The sequence below is a fragment of the Xenopus laevis genome, chromosome 5L (genome assembly GCF_017654675.1).
Source record: "Xenopus laevis strain J_2021 chromosome 5L, Xenopus_laevis_v10.1, whole genome shotgun sequence".
Lineage (NCBI taxonomy): Eukaryota > Metazoa > Chordata > Amphibia > Anura > Pipidae > Xenopus > Xenopus laevis.
This window is the reverse complement of record NC_054379.1, coordinates 95,471,005-95,487,995: the sequence shown is the minus strand read 5'-3', so window position 1 is coordinate 95,487,995 and position 16,991 is coordinate 95,471,005. Positions and strand designations below refer to the sequence as shown.

The window sequence follows — 16,991 nt, the reverse complement described above, 5'->3', positions numbered from 1 at the left end:
GCACAACCACCTCCATTTATCACAACACAGAGATGCAATTTCTTGTAAGAAAAGGCATACTGGGTTTGCCTCACGCAGCACCTTCCTACTACAGTCAAAATGAATGTACCAATGCATATTCAGTAGAAATGCATTCGCAGGCAAGACTATTCAAACAGTGGAATGTACAGTTCAGCATCATATATGTGATATATGGTGATATGTCTATCTATGTGTTACGTTTGATATATGGATATAAGGTGATATGTCTGCAAATGTTTCAACATGCATTTTCATGCACAGCAAGAAATTCTAGTTTGCATTTAAGGGTGAAATATACACCTATGTTCAACACAAGTCTAATAGGCAATAGGTGGGGAAAAGCTAAGACACTTCTCTGTATCTGTGCTGCTTTTGCTCACAGGCATTATAAACAAGGAGTAGTACATTATAAAGAGTAAAATTCTTTATTACGAATATCCTCTTTTGTGGGGTAAGGAATATTAACAAAACATTCCCTACCCACTTGTTTGTTAAGGGGCAGTTATAGGATGGAGCTCTGCAAAAATGAATCCATTTCATGTATTTCTTATTGAATTAAATAAAATATATATTTTAAATAATAGAGAGGAAACCTTTCCACCATAGCATCGGTTCCTGCTAATGCTGAATATAGGTGTGCATTTTTCTTTTAATCTGTTTGAAATATCGGTATATGACAGCTAGTTTATGAAAATAATTGAAAAAAGTAATATCAATATGTAATATCAATAGACATGTCTTGTATTAGCATGCAAAGCAATTTACTCTAATGTGAAATAATTTTAGCAACCTATTTATCAGTGACAAAAAGACTGGACATTTTTTCGTCTGCACTATTAAAAAGACTTCAAAAATGTGTGTCAAAACACACCACCTTTAATCAGGTCATTTAAAATGTGTTCTTTTTATACACTGTTCAACTTTCGAAATATTAATACATGTTATTATAAGTCATCAGAACATCTTTTTAACATGGAACTGACATTCATATAAATGTGCATCCAATGTTTACTTGTTATTTTTTTATGATAGTGACAGTTTACAATTAAGGAAAAAACACTATTTTGAGAAAAGGGTAATTATGTATCTATCATATATATGATTTCTTACTACAATAAGTAAATAAAGAGGAAACAGTAAATAAGTACCATAATCTGTAAGAACACGAGCAAATATCAATTTATGACACCTTGCATGGTGCAAAAAAAGGGCAAAAATTGTATCCCTAACTGAACACCACTATATCAATAACATATATTATCTAGAACATTTGACCACTGTGCTGTATAATATCCAATGAGTAATGAAAATATTTATAACTGTTAGTCTAGTGATTTGCATTCAATGGTATATCTTCTTCATGCAGCATGCATTTAGTTGAGGCCTCTCCATCACTCCACCCAGTGTCGGACTGGCCCACACGGGTACCAGGAAAAGTCCCGGTGGGCCCAGGTGTCAGTGGGCCCTTCTGCTTCAAAACATTTGGCCTATTTCATGGCCATTCCCTATTTCTATGAGAACAAAGAGACTAAATAGATTGAAGAATAGATTATATCATGTAAAGAAAAGAGATTAGAAGAATAGAGGTTGAGTGAGGAGAGGAATTATAATAGTACTGAGAGTGGGCCCCTGATCTAAGGTCTTTTGGTAGGCCCCTGGTCTAAGATTTTTGGGTGGGACCCTGGTTTCCCAGTCCGACACTGACTCCACCTCAACTGTGGAGGTGCTCACTGTGGTCAAAATTCAGATTTATCTGTTGATCAGTACATGGTGTACCAGAAAAGATGTAGCGTAGAACAAAATATCATCTTATACACTGAACTACTATTACTCTACTGAACTGCTGCAGAGATCAATCCTTAATAATCGTATTTTAACAAAGGAACTGATACTTAACATACCTAAAGATACAGTTCCCTTACGGATTTAATTATTGCAGTAAATATTCTTAATGCACTCTGGAATGACAGTTTTCAGAAAAACCAAAGACTTTTAATCATACCTTATGGCTAGGAACGCCTTTCTAACTGAAAGACATAACCAGTAGACTCTTGTTAAAGTCTCCTTTAAGCACTTAACAGGGAATACATTACCCAACTTTCAGAACATTAGCATGACACATCCTGTAATTTAACCTCTCTTAATCTGATATTTAGAGTAAATACAAAATCTAATTAAGAGGAAAAGTATGTGGTAGGCTATCTAACTATAAATCCCTCAAACCAAGCTTCAAACTCTTTTGAAAAATACAAGATAACATATTGAGGTATAGTACAAATATAAGATTTCATTAGCCTGCCAAAACCATTTAAGGGGAAGGAGCAACAGAAGGGTAGAAGTGTAAGGTACAGAGGAGGGTGAATGTTGTATATACAACATTGCAGAACAGTTCTATGACATGGTACAAATCATTGTGGGATTCAGTAGCTAGATAATAGTTTGATGGGTTATAGTAATATGCATATCTTATTTTGCAGTTAATTTACCTTAAAAATAAATAAATCAAGATGATAAACATTATCTGTTTATAATGACTGTCCCAGGTAAATTAAAATAATGGATACCAGTGATATGCCAGCATACAGTTTACATTTTCCTCTGCAAAGGTAAAACAATGAACATAAGCCATAATTATAAATAGGCCATTGTTTCCCACTGATATGATACAGTAAAGTAACCTATCAATATTTATAGATTCATATTACATACATTGTTTTTTCAATCGACTTACATTTTCGTAGCTCCCATTCCTGCATACATTTGTGATTCATATTGGATGTTTATACAATAAATGCATGTGCAGGTCAGCCATAGTACCAGATTCCTGGAGTTGCACTCATAAAATAAACACTTGTAACTTGCAAACTGTTTGCAGTATGTCGAAAAAGTGTGGAGCGCACAACGAGCAGAATATAACCACTAGCAAGATCAAGTTTTGTCATTAAAAAAGAAATATTGCACACACACTTTAAAAACACTTTATTAAATGATGGATGTTTCGCATTTCATGCAGCACAAGTGCCAATTAAGATGGGAGTGGCAGTGCTGTAGGCTCTTGTGCTTATCCTTCTTTTGCAAACTTCATGCTTACACAGGCATTTTTCTTGCAGAACATTAACTTGATGGAGATTGGAGAGGACATGGGCCAAGTGGCTCTCGAGAACAAAAATCAAACTTTTTACCTTGTTTCTGGGGAGAAAATATGTTATGAACACAAGACAAGAAGACGAGGAAATGACAAACCAAAGAAAAGAAGAAAAATGAAAGGGGAGAAGAAGTAGAAGTAGATCTGAGAGTCCTGTTGAATCACCACTGAAGTGGAATTAGGATCTGTTACCTTCAGCCTCTATGGAAGATAGAAGCAGAACAGCACAAAATGCTGTCACTGCTGAGCACAGCCGAATTTTCATTTTTCTGCTTTTGTCCGGTCACAACAACATGAATGGATCTGCAACCATAAAAGGATTAACATTTAAGGAATGAATGGGAAGTGTCCAACTTTAATCAGTATCATTACAAAAAAATAATAACAAACAAACGTTGGCTGTGGGATTGTACTAGACTACTGCAGTGATTCAAAAAGCCACTCTAAGGGCTATTATTCTGCTTATCCTGATTTTTTTCTTTAAATTATAAATCTTTCTACTGTTCAACATGAGCACAGTAAATATGTTGTGAAAATGTATTGTGCCTATAGTCCTAATTAAAAGGAAATAATAATCCCTAAGGACAGAGACACACGCGAAGATTCGGGGAGATTTAGTCGCCCGGCGACAAAACGCCTCTTCTTCGGGTGACTAATCTCCATGAAAAGCTTTCCCGCCCGCTAGAATCTAATTTACCAGCGGGATGGCACTCGGAATGCTTGGTTTTTCGAAGTGGCCCGAAGTTGCCTCGGAAAACTTACCCTATGTTTTTTTATAAAGCACTATTTGATAATTCTTTTGCGTTTACATTTATCCCTCACACCATAATCAGGATAGGTTGATTTTATCAGAATCTGAGATCACGACAAAGGGTTTATCTATGGACTGGTAATTTGTTTACATACCTTTTCCCCTCCTATACTTGTTCGCAGAAATTAGAGGACGTTGAATTGAAATTATTGCATGAAATAACAAAAACTATATATATATATATATTTCCTCATTAAAATGTAGGCAACAATGATGTTCATGCTTGTTCACAACACAAGCCATTGGCATGTACATGTGACTCTCATTTTCAGCTGGGCCTTCACAGTTGTATTGGAGGTAAAAAGTCTCTTAGCTGAATCACACACACTTCTTCTTCACAATTATTTTGGGTGCCAGTGGTTCTTATAATGTGAATAGTTATATGAACAGGATATTCAGGAAAGGATGGTACTTCACTTAGTATGCAGAAAGTTTCAAGATCACAATTAGGGGGGTAGTTATTAAAGGTCAAGTTGGTTTTTACCCTGAAAAATTTGAGTTTTTGAAGGTATTTTATTATTATTTAAAATAAAAAAAATTATTATACCTCAAAGCTTGAAATAGCTCAGTTTACAAAATACACCAGCTAAAACCTGTTGAGGTCATGTGGCAGAGGTTCCTTCAACCATTTGAAGATGCTTGCAGTCTTCATGTAGTTTGGGTTTTTTTCAAGGGATTTCTCTTGAAAGCTCTATTAATTCGAGTGATTCAAGTTTTTTTTGCCAATTAGAGGGTTCGAGTTTTTCACCTCAAATTCACTGATTCGAGTTTTTCCCATTTGCGTTTTTCAATAAATCAGAAAATATTTGAGTTTATTAGAGGTATAAAAAAAACTCACAAACTCGCCCTTTGATAAATAGCCCCCTTAATGTCAGTTTGCTACTTTTACTTCGGGGAGCACACAACTGCTCATACACGCTAACCTATGCTTGTCTCTGATTCCTAAGGTATTCTATAGCAAGAGTTAGTCTCACACTCTTATTCATGGTGCCCCTTAGAGGTGTTGTTCACTTTTAAATAAACGTTTAGCATGATATAGACATTGATATTCTGAGACAATTTGCAATTGGTTTTATTTTTTTATTTTTGGAGGATTTAAAATTATCCATCATTGTTTAGTTCAGCAGCTCTCTACTTTGGAATTTCAGCAGCTACCTGGTTGCTAGGATCTTGTTTACCTTAGCAATCAGGCAGTCGATTTAATGAGAGACTGCATTAAGAAAAGAAAAAGGTCTAATTATAAAGATAAGTAATAAAAAGTAACAATAACATCAAAATTGTAAGCTCACAGAGCAGTTGGATTCCAGGGTCAGTAACCTCCATTTGAAAGCTGGAAAGATGCAGAAGAGAAAGGTGAATAATTAAAAAATTATTAATAATAAACTATGATGACCAATTGCAAAGTTGCTAGGAATAAATCATTCTATAACATATTAAAATTTAATTTAAAGAGATACCGACACCAGAAAATAACCTTTTTTTTATATGTATCATAACATTGTCTTTGAATGCCATTTATAATTTTGCCATATACGTTTTTGCCTGTTGCTTTTGCATGACCTTTCTTGCCCCCATGTTCCTCTATGAGGGGGCTGCCATATTTGTGCAGTAGTAGTCCGTTAACATTAGAAACTCTTACAGTCATGTTGGCAAAACAGTCATGTTTAGGAACTTCAAGTAATACTTACAAAAGCAGAACCATCAGTGAAAAACGATCAACATGACCTATAGGTAACTTTTATTGTAGATTAATATTTTATAAAGAAAATATTTAGTGTCAGCATCACTTTAAAGGTAAACAACCACTTTAACCCGACTTTAACTTCTACTGTTACTTGTACCAAGCTCTTTCTTGCTCTTTCCGAGGCCTCTTGCTTCACTCTCCTCAGAGTGAAGGTTGAGGAAGCTAACTATTGGGATCCCCTCACTCTAAGAAACTAGGGAATACCCATAACTCCTGGGGCCAGAAGGGAGCTCTTCTTTCCAACATTGTAGGATTACACTTGTGGATGACTCATAGCAGAGACAGGATTAACCCTTAATCCCTTTGCAAAACCCTCAGATCCAGAGTAATGAAAAAGTTGTCATCACCCCAGTCCTATTATTATGTATGTAACATCCCGTGTGCTCCGTTCAATTAGAGGAAATGTCAATGTAGTATCATACATTTAAAAAAAAAATGTTCAGCAATTTATGACACCACTTAGTGCCGTTTATTACATATGGGGGCAAATTTCCCTGTCATGCCCAGATCAAATCACAGAACATTATGGCTGTATGATATTATGATGATGTGCTTATAATATATACATACCAGCATTTATGCTAATCATAGACACAGCGTTAAACATAGTATGGTATAGCAGACACTGTCTCACAGAGTTTTAAAGGGGTGGTTCACCTTTTAAGTTAACTATTAGTATGTTATAGAATGGCTAATTCTAAGCAATTGACTTACCTGAAACCCCGACTGGTGCAATTTTCTGCTGATAGGAGCACCGGCCCGGGGTTTCATGTAAGTTATTGCAATCAATTGGTGGTGCCTTACATTTTGCACCCCCAAGTGCACCAAGCCTTTCCTTCTCCTTTAAAAACTTTCAGATCCAAACACATGCCTATCTCAGTACAATACAGTAAGTACAGCTGAAAGAAAAGCATGGATTATCATGTGATGCTGTGGTTGATCTACAACCCTCTGCAGAAACCCAAAAGCTTAGCTGTCAAGGGTGATGTCAATTGTGGTTCAAAGACAACAACCAAGCAGCAAGTTGTTAGATAACAGCCCAAAATTGTGGATTCACATGCAGTGGGAATCATTTAGCTAGGGGATCACTGCTTGAACTCCCACAAACTGTTCTACTCAGCAGAGTAAAAGTACAGCCTTCCATGGCATGAAGTCTCCAACAGGTTTACTACTCATCTCCTTCATCAGAGAAAAGGTCTGCCATTTCTAGAAAGTACTGGCAGCAGGCCCGGACTGGCAATTTATGGGTTCTGGCAAATGCCAGAGGGGCTGCTATATAGTGCCATAGAAAGTCAGTATTTAGTGGGCTGGTGGGGGCTGGTTGGGCCTCTGTTTGGGCCTCTGTGTATCTTAAATGGCAGGGCCTATTTTATTTCTCAGTCCGGACCTGACTGTCCGCTACTTGCAGTTTTAGTCTGCAGACAAAACAACTGATGCTTTAACAAAAATGTTTTTAAACTATCTTCAAGAACTAGCATATTTATCAGCCTGATGAGCTCTACATGTACCCTTTTTTCCATAAAAAGTCTTTCCTACTCTTTTAAAGTTTTGCACATAGATAAAAGCATTAGCAGGCAAAACCCCAAATAACCTAAAATGGTAAATCCTAGCTGGTTGAACTCCTAGACTATGCATGGGCCAAAATGTCTACTCATGTATTATAATACATAGGACATAATGTATAATGACTGCAGTTTACAAGGAATTAACATTTTTGGGAGTTTTGTAAGTAAATGGAAGCAGAGGGTCAGAGGTCAACCAGTGTTACATGGGTCGCAGAACTTAAAGATGACCAATAATATATTTAATAACTGTAGAAGGGGGGGTACAATTTTCTTTATTTATTAAATATTTTTGGAGGCAAAATGTAAATAAATGACCATACAGATTAGGGACACTACTATACTTTTTTTTTACCACGAGCTTGAGCTGCCTTGGTCCTTGGACAAAGACTTTTCATCATAAACATGCCCAATAATAAACCATGCCATCTATATGAGGGTAGCAGCAAACACTAGAACTTTCAAAAAAAATTGTTATTGCTGCCATCACATTAGTTGTTGTGCTGCACACTCTGCTTATAGTCTTTCTGAGCAAGAATGAACTGAACAATATTAAGCAGAGTAAGGTGTGAATCCCATAAAAATGAATGGAGAGTGGCGGTATTTCACTCTAGCTGACTGTGGTTATCTCTAACTTCACTCTTTGATAAATATACCCCATGGTATCCCCATGCATGTTTAAATTGTACTGAATTTGTACCTGCCATATTACAGGAACATATGCTTCTGAAAAGCACTGTTTCCTTATATATATATAAATATATATATATATATATAGATATATATATATATATATATACATACACATCCATGGGAATTTCAGAGTTTCGTATTGGGCTGCGTCTACTCATGCAACTGACTTGAATCAGACGTCCAATGTAAAAAAGAACGCAATAGTGTGCATGTGTGGAAGGAAACCACATGCAAGTTGCAGTTAACATAATAATTACATGAGTGTAGAGGGTGCTTTAGGGCCTGCACCACCTTTTTGGTCCACCAGAAAAGCTTAAAAGGTATATCGCCCAGTGGGCCCACCAGAACATCCTGCACCTGGGCCTTGCCTAGTTACAACACTGATTGATACAATTGCGATTGGCACTATTGCAAGGAGTGTCCTTGTTTGTTGTAATGAATGGCATCAATAAGGGAAACACTTGGGGCTGCATTTATAAATTACCCCTTATATGTAACCCTTATATGGGTTATTTCATTTCCAGGTGTTCCAGGTGAATGAAAGCTTATAAAAATAGCATATTATTCATGTAATTGTTGGAATAAAATTATATTTTGAAATTAATATTTAATAGTACCGGTAATAGTAATATTGGCCCTAGATTAATCCACTGCCTATGCTTTAGGGTATTGTGTCATACTTAAAAAACAATATTGCCAAGAATGACTAATTAGGCAATCAATCATACTATCTATAATCCCACATGACTACAAATCTTAAATGTTCAGGTTCAGTATTTGTGAACGAGTAAGGGCTGGGTAAATCATACTACAATGAATGCCCTGTATCTCTGCTTGAAAGGGGAGTTTACAATGTGCTATACTGTTTGAGTAAGGGATCTTAACCAGGTTTTTAATATATTGTTACACTCAGAGAAAGCATCCCCCAGCATAGGGTATTCTAAAACCTTCCTTTAGAATGATCCATATTATATTAACTTAAGGGAACTCAGAATGTCTTGTGATGGACTGCCAGCTAGTCTGGATAACACATTGTGTTCTATTACAGCCTTCTTTAATGCCTTCCAGCCTGCAAAGAAACATTCTGCTCCATGGATGGGGTTAACAAAAAAACTGAGACCCCAAGGAAAGAGCGGACTATGATGTAAGAGCCACAAGGGAGCCATGCAAGGATTATGGAACACCATGATTGTTGCCACAGATGTTGCCTTAGTAGTAATACAAAAGTATTGCTCACCGGATTAAGAGTCACAGTTTAGGTTTCCTTTTCAAATCATCAAGCCAGACACAATAAGGGGTATATTAGGTAAAGAGTGCAAAAAGCATTAATAGGACCATGCACCAAAGTGTTCCAGGGGCTCATTTATCACTTTATAACATATCATATGTGAGCTCTGCTAAACGCATCCTGCCCTGAGTATTTCAGGATCACCTATAGCAAGTAATATGTGCTACAATTCCTTTGTTAAATCAATTAACTCATTTTCGTGGTATGATTTCAACCCCTTTAACTCGGCAGAACTCATACACGGTTAATAAGGATTTGCTACCGAGAACAAATGAACTGAGTGAGAAAAACAGTACTGCAATTCTTAAAGTGACACTACATATATATGCACTTGAAAAAAGGGAAGCCTTACTACTGTAATGTGCAAGTAGTGCAAGAATGTCCTGTAGCACTTATGATCCATGTATTTCTGTCCTATACACCTGACCTAGCAGGGAAGCAAAATGTGTCCCTTCTCATCAAAGCCAAATTTGCTTGAAGACATAGTTTACCAGTAGCTGGATGCTGGCCATACATAACAGAGCAGTATTGTTTGGCCCTAACTGTGTATGGGCAGAAAGATGTATGTGTATAGAAAGATGTCCACATTATGGTTCTCCAGCTCTTGCCAAACTACAACCCCCAGCAGACTGCTGCTGGATAATTGTAGTATAAAAGTAGCAAAGCCACAAGGCTGAAGTGAGATTGGCCATTGATGACATAAACACATTTTCTGCTGCTTTAGACTTGCTTCCTTTGTAATGCTCAGTATAGCAAGTATTGTATAACATAACACATTCACCTAACTTCCAGCGACATCTACAGGATGGAAAAACGGAATTCAGAGCCAAAGGCAATGAAGCAGAGCCTCCTGTTGAACACTTTCCTTTACTTGTATGACTATCTATAAGTATTTTTTTAAGAAAATACATTGTGAAAAGCTTTACCAGCATGCCCAAATCCAGCACACCCAAGTAGTTATGGGACAGTATATATTATAAAAAGGGCTATGTCAGACCATGGGATCCACAGGACTGAGCCCTGGACTGAGAGTTGCAGTGTGATGTCTGCATTTGCACAAAGGAGTTAGGAGCTGAATCGACTCAATAAAAAACAGCCATGAATATATTAATTCCAAGTCTTAATATCCAGTTGGGTGGTGTGGGGAGGTGTTTCGCTATTAAGTCTGACCACATCCACTAGGAATCCCTGCCAGTCATCTCTCCACAAAACCACATTTGCTGAGCTTCTAATAAATTGTGTATTTTCCAAAGGTGTCTTCCATAGGATTCCTGACTCTAACACCTCTGAGGTTGTTTTCTCTGGAAAAAAAGGCACTTGCGAGGGGACATGATTACACTTTACAAGTACATTAGAAGACATTATAGACAAATAGCAGGGGACCTTTTTACCCATAAAGTGGATCACCGTACCAGAGGCCACCCCTTTAGACTAGAAGAAAAGAACTTTCATTTGAAGCAACGTAGGGGCTTCTTCACAGTCAGGACAGTGAGGTTGTGGAATGCACTGCCGGGTGATGTTGTGATGGCTGATTCAGTTAATGCCTTTAAGAATGGCTTGGATGATTTTTTGGAGACAGAATATCAAAGGCTATTGTGATACTAAACTCTATAGTTAGTATAGGTATGAGTATATATAACTTATGTGAAAGTAGGGGGTTGAACTTGATGGACTTTGTCTATTTTCAACTGAAATTAACTATGTAACTATTATGCCAGGAGGACCTGGACTGCTCTCTGACAGCAAAAGGGTTACAGGTCCCAATCAGATCAACAGTTCTCTGTGCCGCCCCCTCTCAATCTAATCCCCCAAACCAACCATCCTCCCCATTCACCATCTGCCCCTCCATCTCTGCCTCTCCCTCAATGCTGTATCTTTCTCCCACCTTTTCACTACACCTCATTAATTTTTCCTTCATTTTTTACCTTTCTATTATTGTCCTTTGCTATTTATCTTGCCTTTGTATCCTTTCTTTCTTTAACTCTTCCATTCCCTCTCAGTGTATTTTTCCTCTACTTTCCTTTGCAGGATTTCTGCCGCTCTCATTCCAATTCACTAAACTTCCCCTTAGACCTGCACATTTCAGGGGCTCCCGCGATTGTATAAACAAGATGGCTTAAGATTTCAATAGTTGAACTGTTCTTATTGTACCTCACAGCCACAAACTCACCTGCACAGACCCATACACACTTACCTGCACACACCTGTGCACTCTCACATATCTTGTTTATGAAATTGTCCCCAAAATATTGCACTCAGGCAAAGACTTGGCACCAGAAAAGCCAAGGTGTACAATACCCTCTCTACTTTCCTATTTCTAACAAGTCTGATACATAATAAAGCTGCAAGACACATCTCTTCTGCTATTCCTCCACCCAATGCCCTTTGCAGAATGAAACTGTGCCCAGTGAGCAGCCTCCCCTGCAAAAAAATCTCCTGTTCAGTCTCAGGGACAGAAATCATTACAGAGCCCCAGTGCACAATAACTGAGCACCATCCACAAGCTGCACCAGCAACCCAAATGCACAGCTGCAAAAAGGACTGGTATGCACATTATTCATGGGGCATGAGCTCGTTTACTGACTACCAAATAAATCATCATTTAACATCTCAGGAGGGAGGAGATATTTGACCAATTCCTCTTATTATTCTCTCTCTTTTTATAACAAAAAATTGTTTTTAGATTTTTGTTTCCAGGGTCAGACTTAGTGATCAAGGCTACATCTGGAAATTGGGATCTGAGACTTGCAGATCAACAACAGTTCATGATATATATATATATATATATATATATATATATATATATATATATATATATATATATATATATATATATATATATATATATATATATATACAGAAAAGTTCTAACAATTGTTTTTTTTCTCCCTCTATTGAACCCTTTAAATGGGGGTGATCCAATGCAAACTCCAGCATTGCCCTACACAAAAGTAGCCCAGCTGTTTTTTAGACTTTTAAATATTATATATTTATAAGAGAGAGAGAGAGAGAGAGAGAGAGATGATGCTGGGTGTTCTAACCTGGATTCCAAGTTGCTGCTCCCACCTTGCACACCAGCCCAGGGAAAGAGAGGATGAGAGGAGCGATGCGCTGACTGTCCACTTGGTGGCTTCCAACCTGATGCTCCTTCCTCACAGACTGTCTCCTTTCAAGTGGGAAGAGCCTCTCCCCAATCTGCTCCTTAAGAGAGGGCTGTTCCCAAAGCTCGTAAGCTCTTACGAAAGAGCAGGGGAAGGTGGGCCGCTGCCACGGGGTGATAGATGCAATGCTTCTGTATGGGAGGAAGGATGGATGTGGTGTGCAAGGAGGGGGAGATCGGAAAATAAGGGGGAGACTTCGTTTTTTGGAAAGTTCCATACACTTTTTTTAACATTCCTTCTGTATGATTCCTGCTCGAGCGCTAGTGCCAGGGGGTCCTCTGTGTCATGTCGGAGCCAGAAAGAAGCTGGAAGATCTCTTAGGTTTCCCTGGCTCCCCTACAAAGGGACTTCTCTAACGGGGAGAACAATGGGGGGGGGGAGAATGTGTGTGTGAGAGTGTGTGTGAGTGTAGCGGCGGCAATAAGGAATAAACAGAGATGGAGCTAGTGCTGGTGGCTGCGTGAAACATGGCTTTTCCATGAAGTAACTGTCTGCCTATTCCACGCATTTGCTCCGCTTTTCTCTGGCACCGGCCGGGAAAATTTGTAGAACCAATAAAAAATGTTTTAAAAAAACCCTCCGTTGTCGGAAATTCAATGATTTTCACAGCCCAGTTCTCTCAATAAGTTTCCACAAAACTCAACATCCACTTTTTTTATGATTATTATTTTATTTGCTGGCACGGCTGAGAATGGAGACACGACTGTTAAATCTGTCAGTGACATAAAGGGAAGGTGGAAAAAAAGCGGCAGCCTGTGGTACCCCCCCCCCCATACTAAATGGTACAGCCCAGCCCTAGGCGCAGCTACAACGTGTAGGGAATGGCAGGATCTACCACTGGGGGGGCACTGGGGGTACAGCTGTACCGGGCATGGGCCTGAAGGGGGGGCCGGCTCGGCGGTGTTACACTTTTCAAATTAGCCGGCCCCCCTTAACGCCGAAGGTCACGGTGCAGCTGAAGATCCAAAGCTGCAAAGACCTGCTGCTGCTCACGCTGCTGAATTGTCACTCACTAAGCTCCTCCGAGCAGCAAGTACACTCTCCTGCTCTTCCGAGCTGCTGCTGCTGCTGACAGGCTGAGGCTGATGTGGGCGTGGAGAGAAGGAGGGAGGGAGGGGGAAAGGAGCAGAAGCGTTTAACCCTGCAACTCCAGACTGAGCAAGAGTCAGGTATTGTAACATTGGCACTGGAAGCCTCTCTTTCCACCCTGTATTTGTGTAATTATTTTAGCACCAGCCTAGTGTTGCTGCCATTCTATACTAGTAGTCTATTGTACTTATTATTTGGCAGATCTTTCTAGTGATCATGTTGCTTGCTTATTCTATCAGTTAAAAAAAGTAAAATTTTTCTAATAGAACCATAAGCAGCATTACTAAAGAAATAAAAAGCCTAGCTTGAAGGTCAGTTAAAGGGGTTGTTCACCTTTACAGTAACTGTTAGTATGATGTAGAGAGGGTTATAGGGAGACAATTTGTTATTGGGTTTTTTATTTTTTGTGGTTTTTGACTTATTTAGCTTTTTATTCAGCAGCTCTCCAGTTTGCCATTTCTGTAATCTGGTTGCCAGGGTCTAAATTCCCCTAGCAACCATGCACTGGTTTAAATAAGAGACTGGAATATGAATAAGGGAGGACCTGAATAGAAAGATGATGTTTTTTAGCGCTGGTGTCTGTGTGGACTTTTTAATGTGGGGTGGGGTGGGGGCGGGATCTGGGGTGGGCAGGCCAAGGGGCCCAGATAATTTTGCTATACGGGGCCCCGTGATTTCTGATGGTGGCCCTGTATATATATATATATATATATATCAGTCAGGGCGCCATTAGCAAGGGGTATATATATATGGATGGACTAACAGAAAAGCACATGGATGACCAGGGGTGATTCTGGCCTTTCTGCTGCCTGAGGCGAAAGTATGGCAATGCGCCCCCTTGTGCCACGCCCCAAGCCACGCCACACACAATGCCTTTCTTATGTGTTTAAAAATGTAAACGTCGCCTGGTCTGAGCTGGCGAAGTCAAGTCTGGCGCAAGAGGTAACGTTAAGTAAAATCTGCAAATTAGTGAATTACGTTCCTTTATCAGAGTGCAACTTCAGCTGGCGAATTTACGCCAGCACCCGTTAGTAAATAGGCAAAGTGCCAAAATGGCGTCATGCTGGCGACTAGCTAGCCACTTTGCCTTTTAGTAAATTTCCCCCTTAATTTCCACAAAAATGTTGAATTTCGTCTTTATGTATTAACCAGGGAACATACATCTTTTTTTAAAAAAAAAAAAATAATTTTTTTTTAAATTTTTTAACTTTTTTAAACTTTTTTTTTTTTTAAACTTAAGCCTTGACTTTTTGATGACACACACACAGTGGGAGTGGAATTCAAATAACAGACAGACAGGGGCAGTACAACTATTATATTATTTATTACAAATATTTGTTAATTTTTCTGTAAGTACAGTGAGTACAGTACCTGGTCCTAGACAGATGCAGCAGCCAGCCAGCCACCACGGGCAGTCCAACAACAAATCCAGGCACTGCTGCAGGCTGCAGTCTAAAACTCCAAAAGCCAGCGACCCAGCCCTAGAGATAGTGACGTCACCGGCGTCACGTGAGCAGGAACAGGGAGCAGCGGAGCGCAGCACGTGACGCACGCGCACTGACTGACCGCACTCCGCACAGGCACATCACAGGAGTCAGGGGCGGCACTGTGGCAGCCGTCAGCAGCAGTAGGCAAGTACAGCCGTCAGCAGCAGAGGGGAACAAGTACAACTATCGGTGAAAGGCGCCGGTGCAGGCGCATTACACGCATCGAATATATACATTTTTTCTAACTTGTCCGCAGCACGCCAGCACAGCAGTCCAAATGCCGCCCCTTGAACTAACCGGCATTTTGCCGCCTGAGGCGAGATTCTCAGGCGGCCTCATTATAGAAGCGCCCCTGTGGATGACTAGGTGTAGGGGTCCATTGGGAGGCACTTTTAAAGTGGGAAGTTGTCAGGCAACCTGTCAATTCCTTTCAGTTGTCCCACATAATATGGCATGTGTGTGTGTGGTCCAGTCATAGCCCGCAAGACTGCATCTACATGCACTGGCAGCAAGACACGGAGCTAAATGCAAAAAACAAGATACACAGAAGCCCAATCAGCCCACATAGAGGCCCAAACAGCCCTCCATCAGCCCACTAAATGCTGACTTTCTATGGGACCTTATAGCTGCCCCTCTGGCATTTGCGTAAGGCTATGTATTTATCTATTTTGTGGCCTAAATAAAGTTTGCAGTTCTTTTATACGCCTGTTTGTGGGATATGTGAGTGCCCTCCGTGTTTCTTCTGGTTGGATACCTCCACCTCAAGTTGTAGGTCTGCATACCTCCCGACATTTTGGAAGTAAAAAGAGGGACAAAAATTTTTTTTCCATACGTAGCACAGCAATTTTTCTGACCACACCCCTTTATGTGGCCACACCCCCTAATTACCATGTTTGTTTTACAAAATTTGGCAAGTTATGAAAGTTTGAAAATATTTCTCCTTATCTAAACTGTGTTTTTGTGTCTCAAAATTGTTACAAAGTATCTTATTTGCACCTGTGCTGGGCTCTCTGCTAAAAGCCAATTAAGTGAGAAACTTGTTTCTTTTTCTGGCCGTTCAGTGCAGAGAAAAGAGGGACTTTCCAGTACAAATGAGGGACTGCAGGTTGAGCTGTCAAAAGAGGGACTGTCCCTCCGAAAAATGGACAATTGGGAGGTATGGGTCTGGGGCATGATCACCCAGGCCTCACATATTACTGGTGAGATAAAAAAAAATTTAGGTTTTTACATTGGGACTTTCTTTCTAAGTACATGAGTAAATGAGCCCTTAAAGAACTATTATGAGATACAGAACACAGTGCTGGTGGGTGCAAGGCAGTTCTGTCCTTGCCCTCTGCCATTTTGGAGTGCAAGGACCTGTTACTTTGGTTGCTCACACATGGGCAGGGTGCAAAAGGAAAAAGAAACATGGCAGTTTGTGCCAATATTAATCTTGAAATTTTCATCCAGCTTTATACGTTATAAATGACCCCTCATAAATTAAAATCTAATCTAAACAGGGGCTGAGAAAACACATATGAATAAACTCCATTTTACATATAAAGTAAGACGATGTACACATCAGAAGAGACAGAAAGGTGATGCACATCAGCACTACATGCCACAAACTTCTGCAGAACTCTAGGCAACACTGGTAGCATGCTGCACACCCAGAATATTTCTAGGAGCAAGAGGCTTCTTTCCATCGGGCGACTGCGTGATCTTTTTCCTCCCACCTTTATATCTTCACATTGTGTCCCTTGATGATGTTCAGGGGGTGTATAACTGTAAAGGATTAGAGCAGGTTTATTCGTTTCTTTATAAAAGAGATAGTAAAGCGCTACCCCCAAATAATGAAGGAATACTGGGGGACCCAGTTCTAGGGAAAAAGTGTTGATTGAGTAGGCTTGCATTAACAGAGGCCATTTTCTTGCTGACAACTGTAGTTCAACGAGAGAGCTTCAAATGGATATCCATGATGGGATTAAACATATCTAAGAATACAGACTCA

General features: G+C 39.5%; 1 protein-coding gene across 4 annotated transcripts in view; it reads right to left on the bottom strand.

The window, feature by feature from the left end:
• col12a1.L (collagen, type XII, alpha 1 L homeolog) overlaps positions 1-13,199 on the bottom strand; it is a 140,065-nt gene extending 126,866 nt beyond the window's left edge. For 2 of the 4 annotated variants that reach the window (XM_018240582.2, XM_018240580.2), the window contains exons 1-2: positions 12,306-13,199; positions 3,359-3,469 (exon numbers count right to left, since the gene is read on the bottom strand). In XM_018240582.2, coding sequence (XP_018096071.1) covers positions 3,359-3,431 — 73 coding nt within the window. In that variant the 5' untranslated portion in view covers positions 3,432-3,469; positions 12,306-13,199. Of the gene's footprint in view, positions 1-3,358; positions 3,470-5,266; positions 5,303-12,305 lie in introns of those variants that run through there. The other 2 variants (XM_018240583.2, XM_041563117.1) reach the window with 2 other exon arrangements.
• Positions 13,200-16,991: the final 3,792 nt, after the last annotated feature.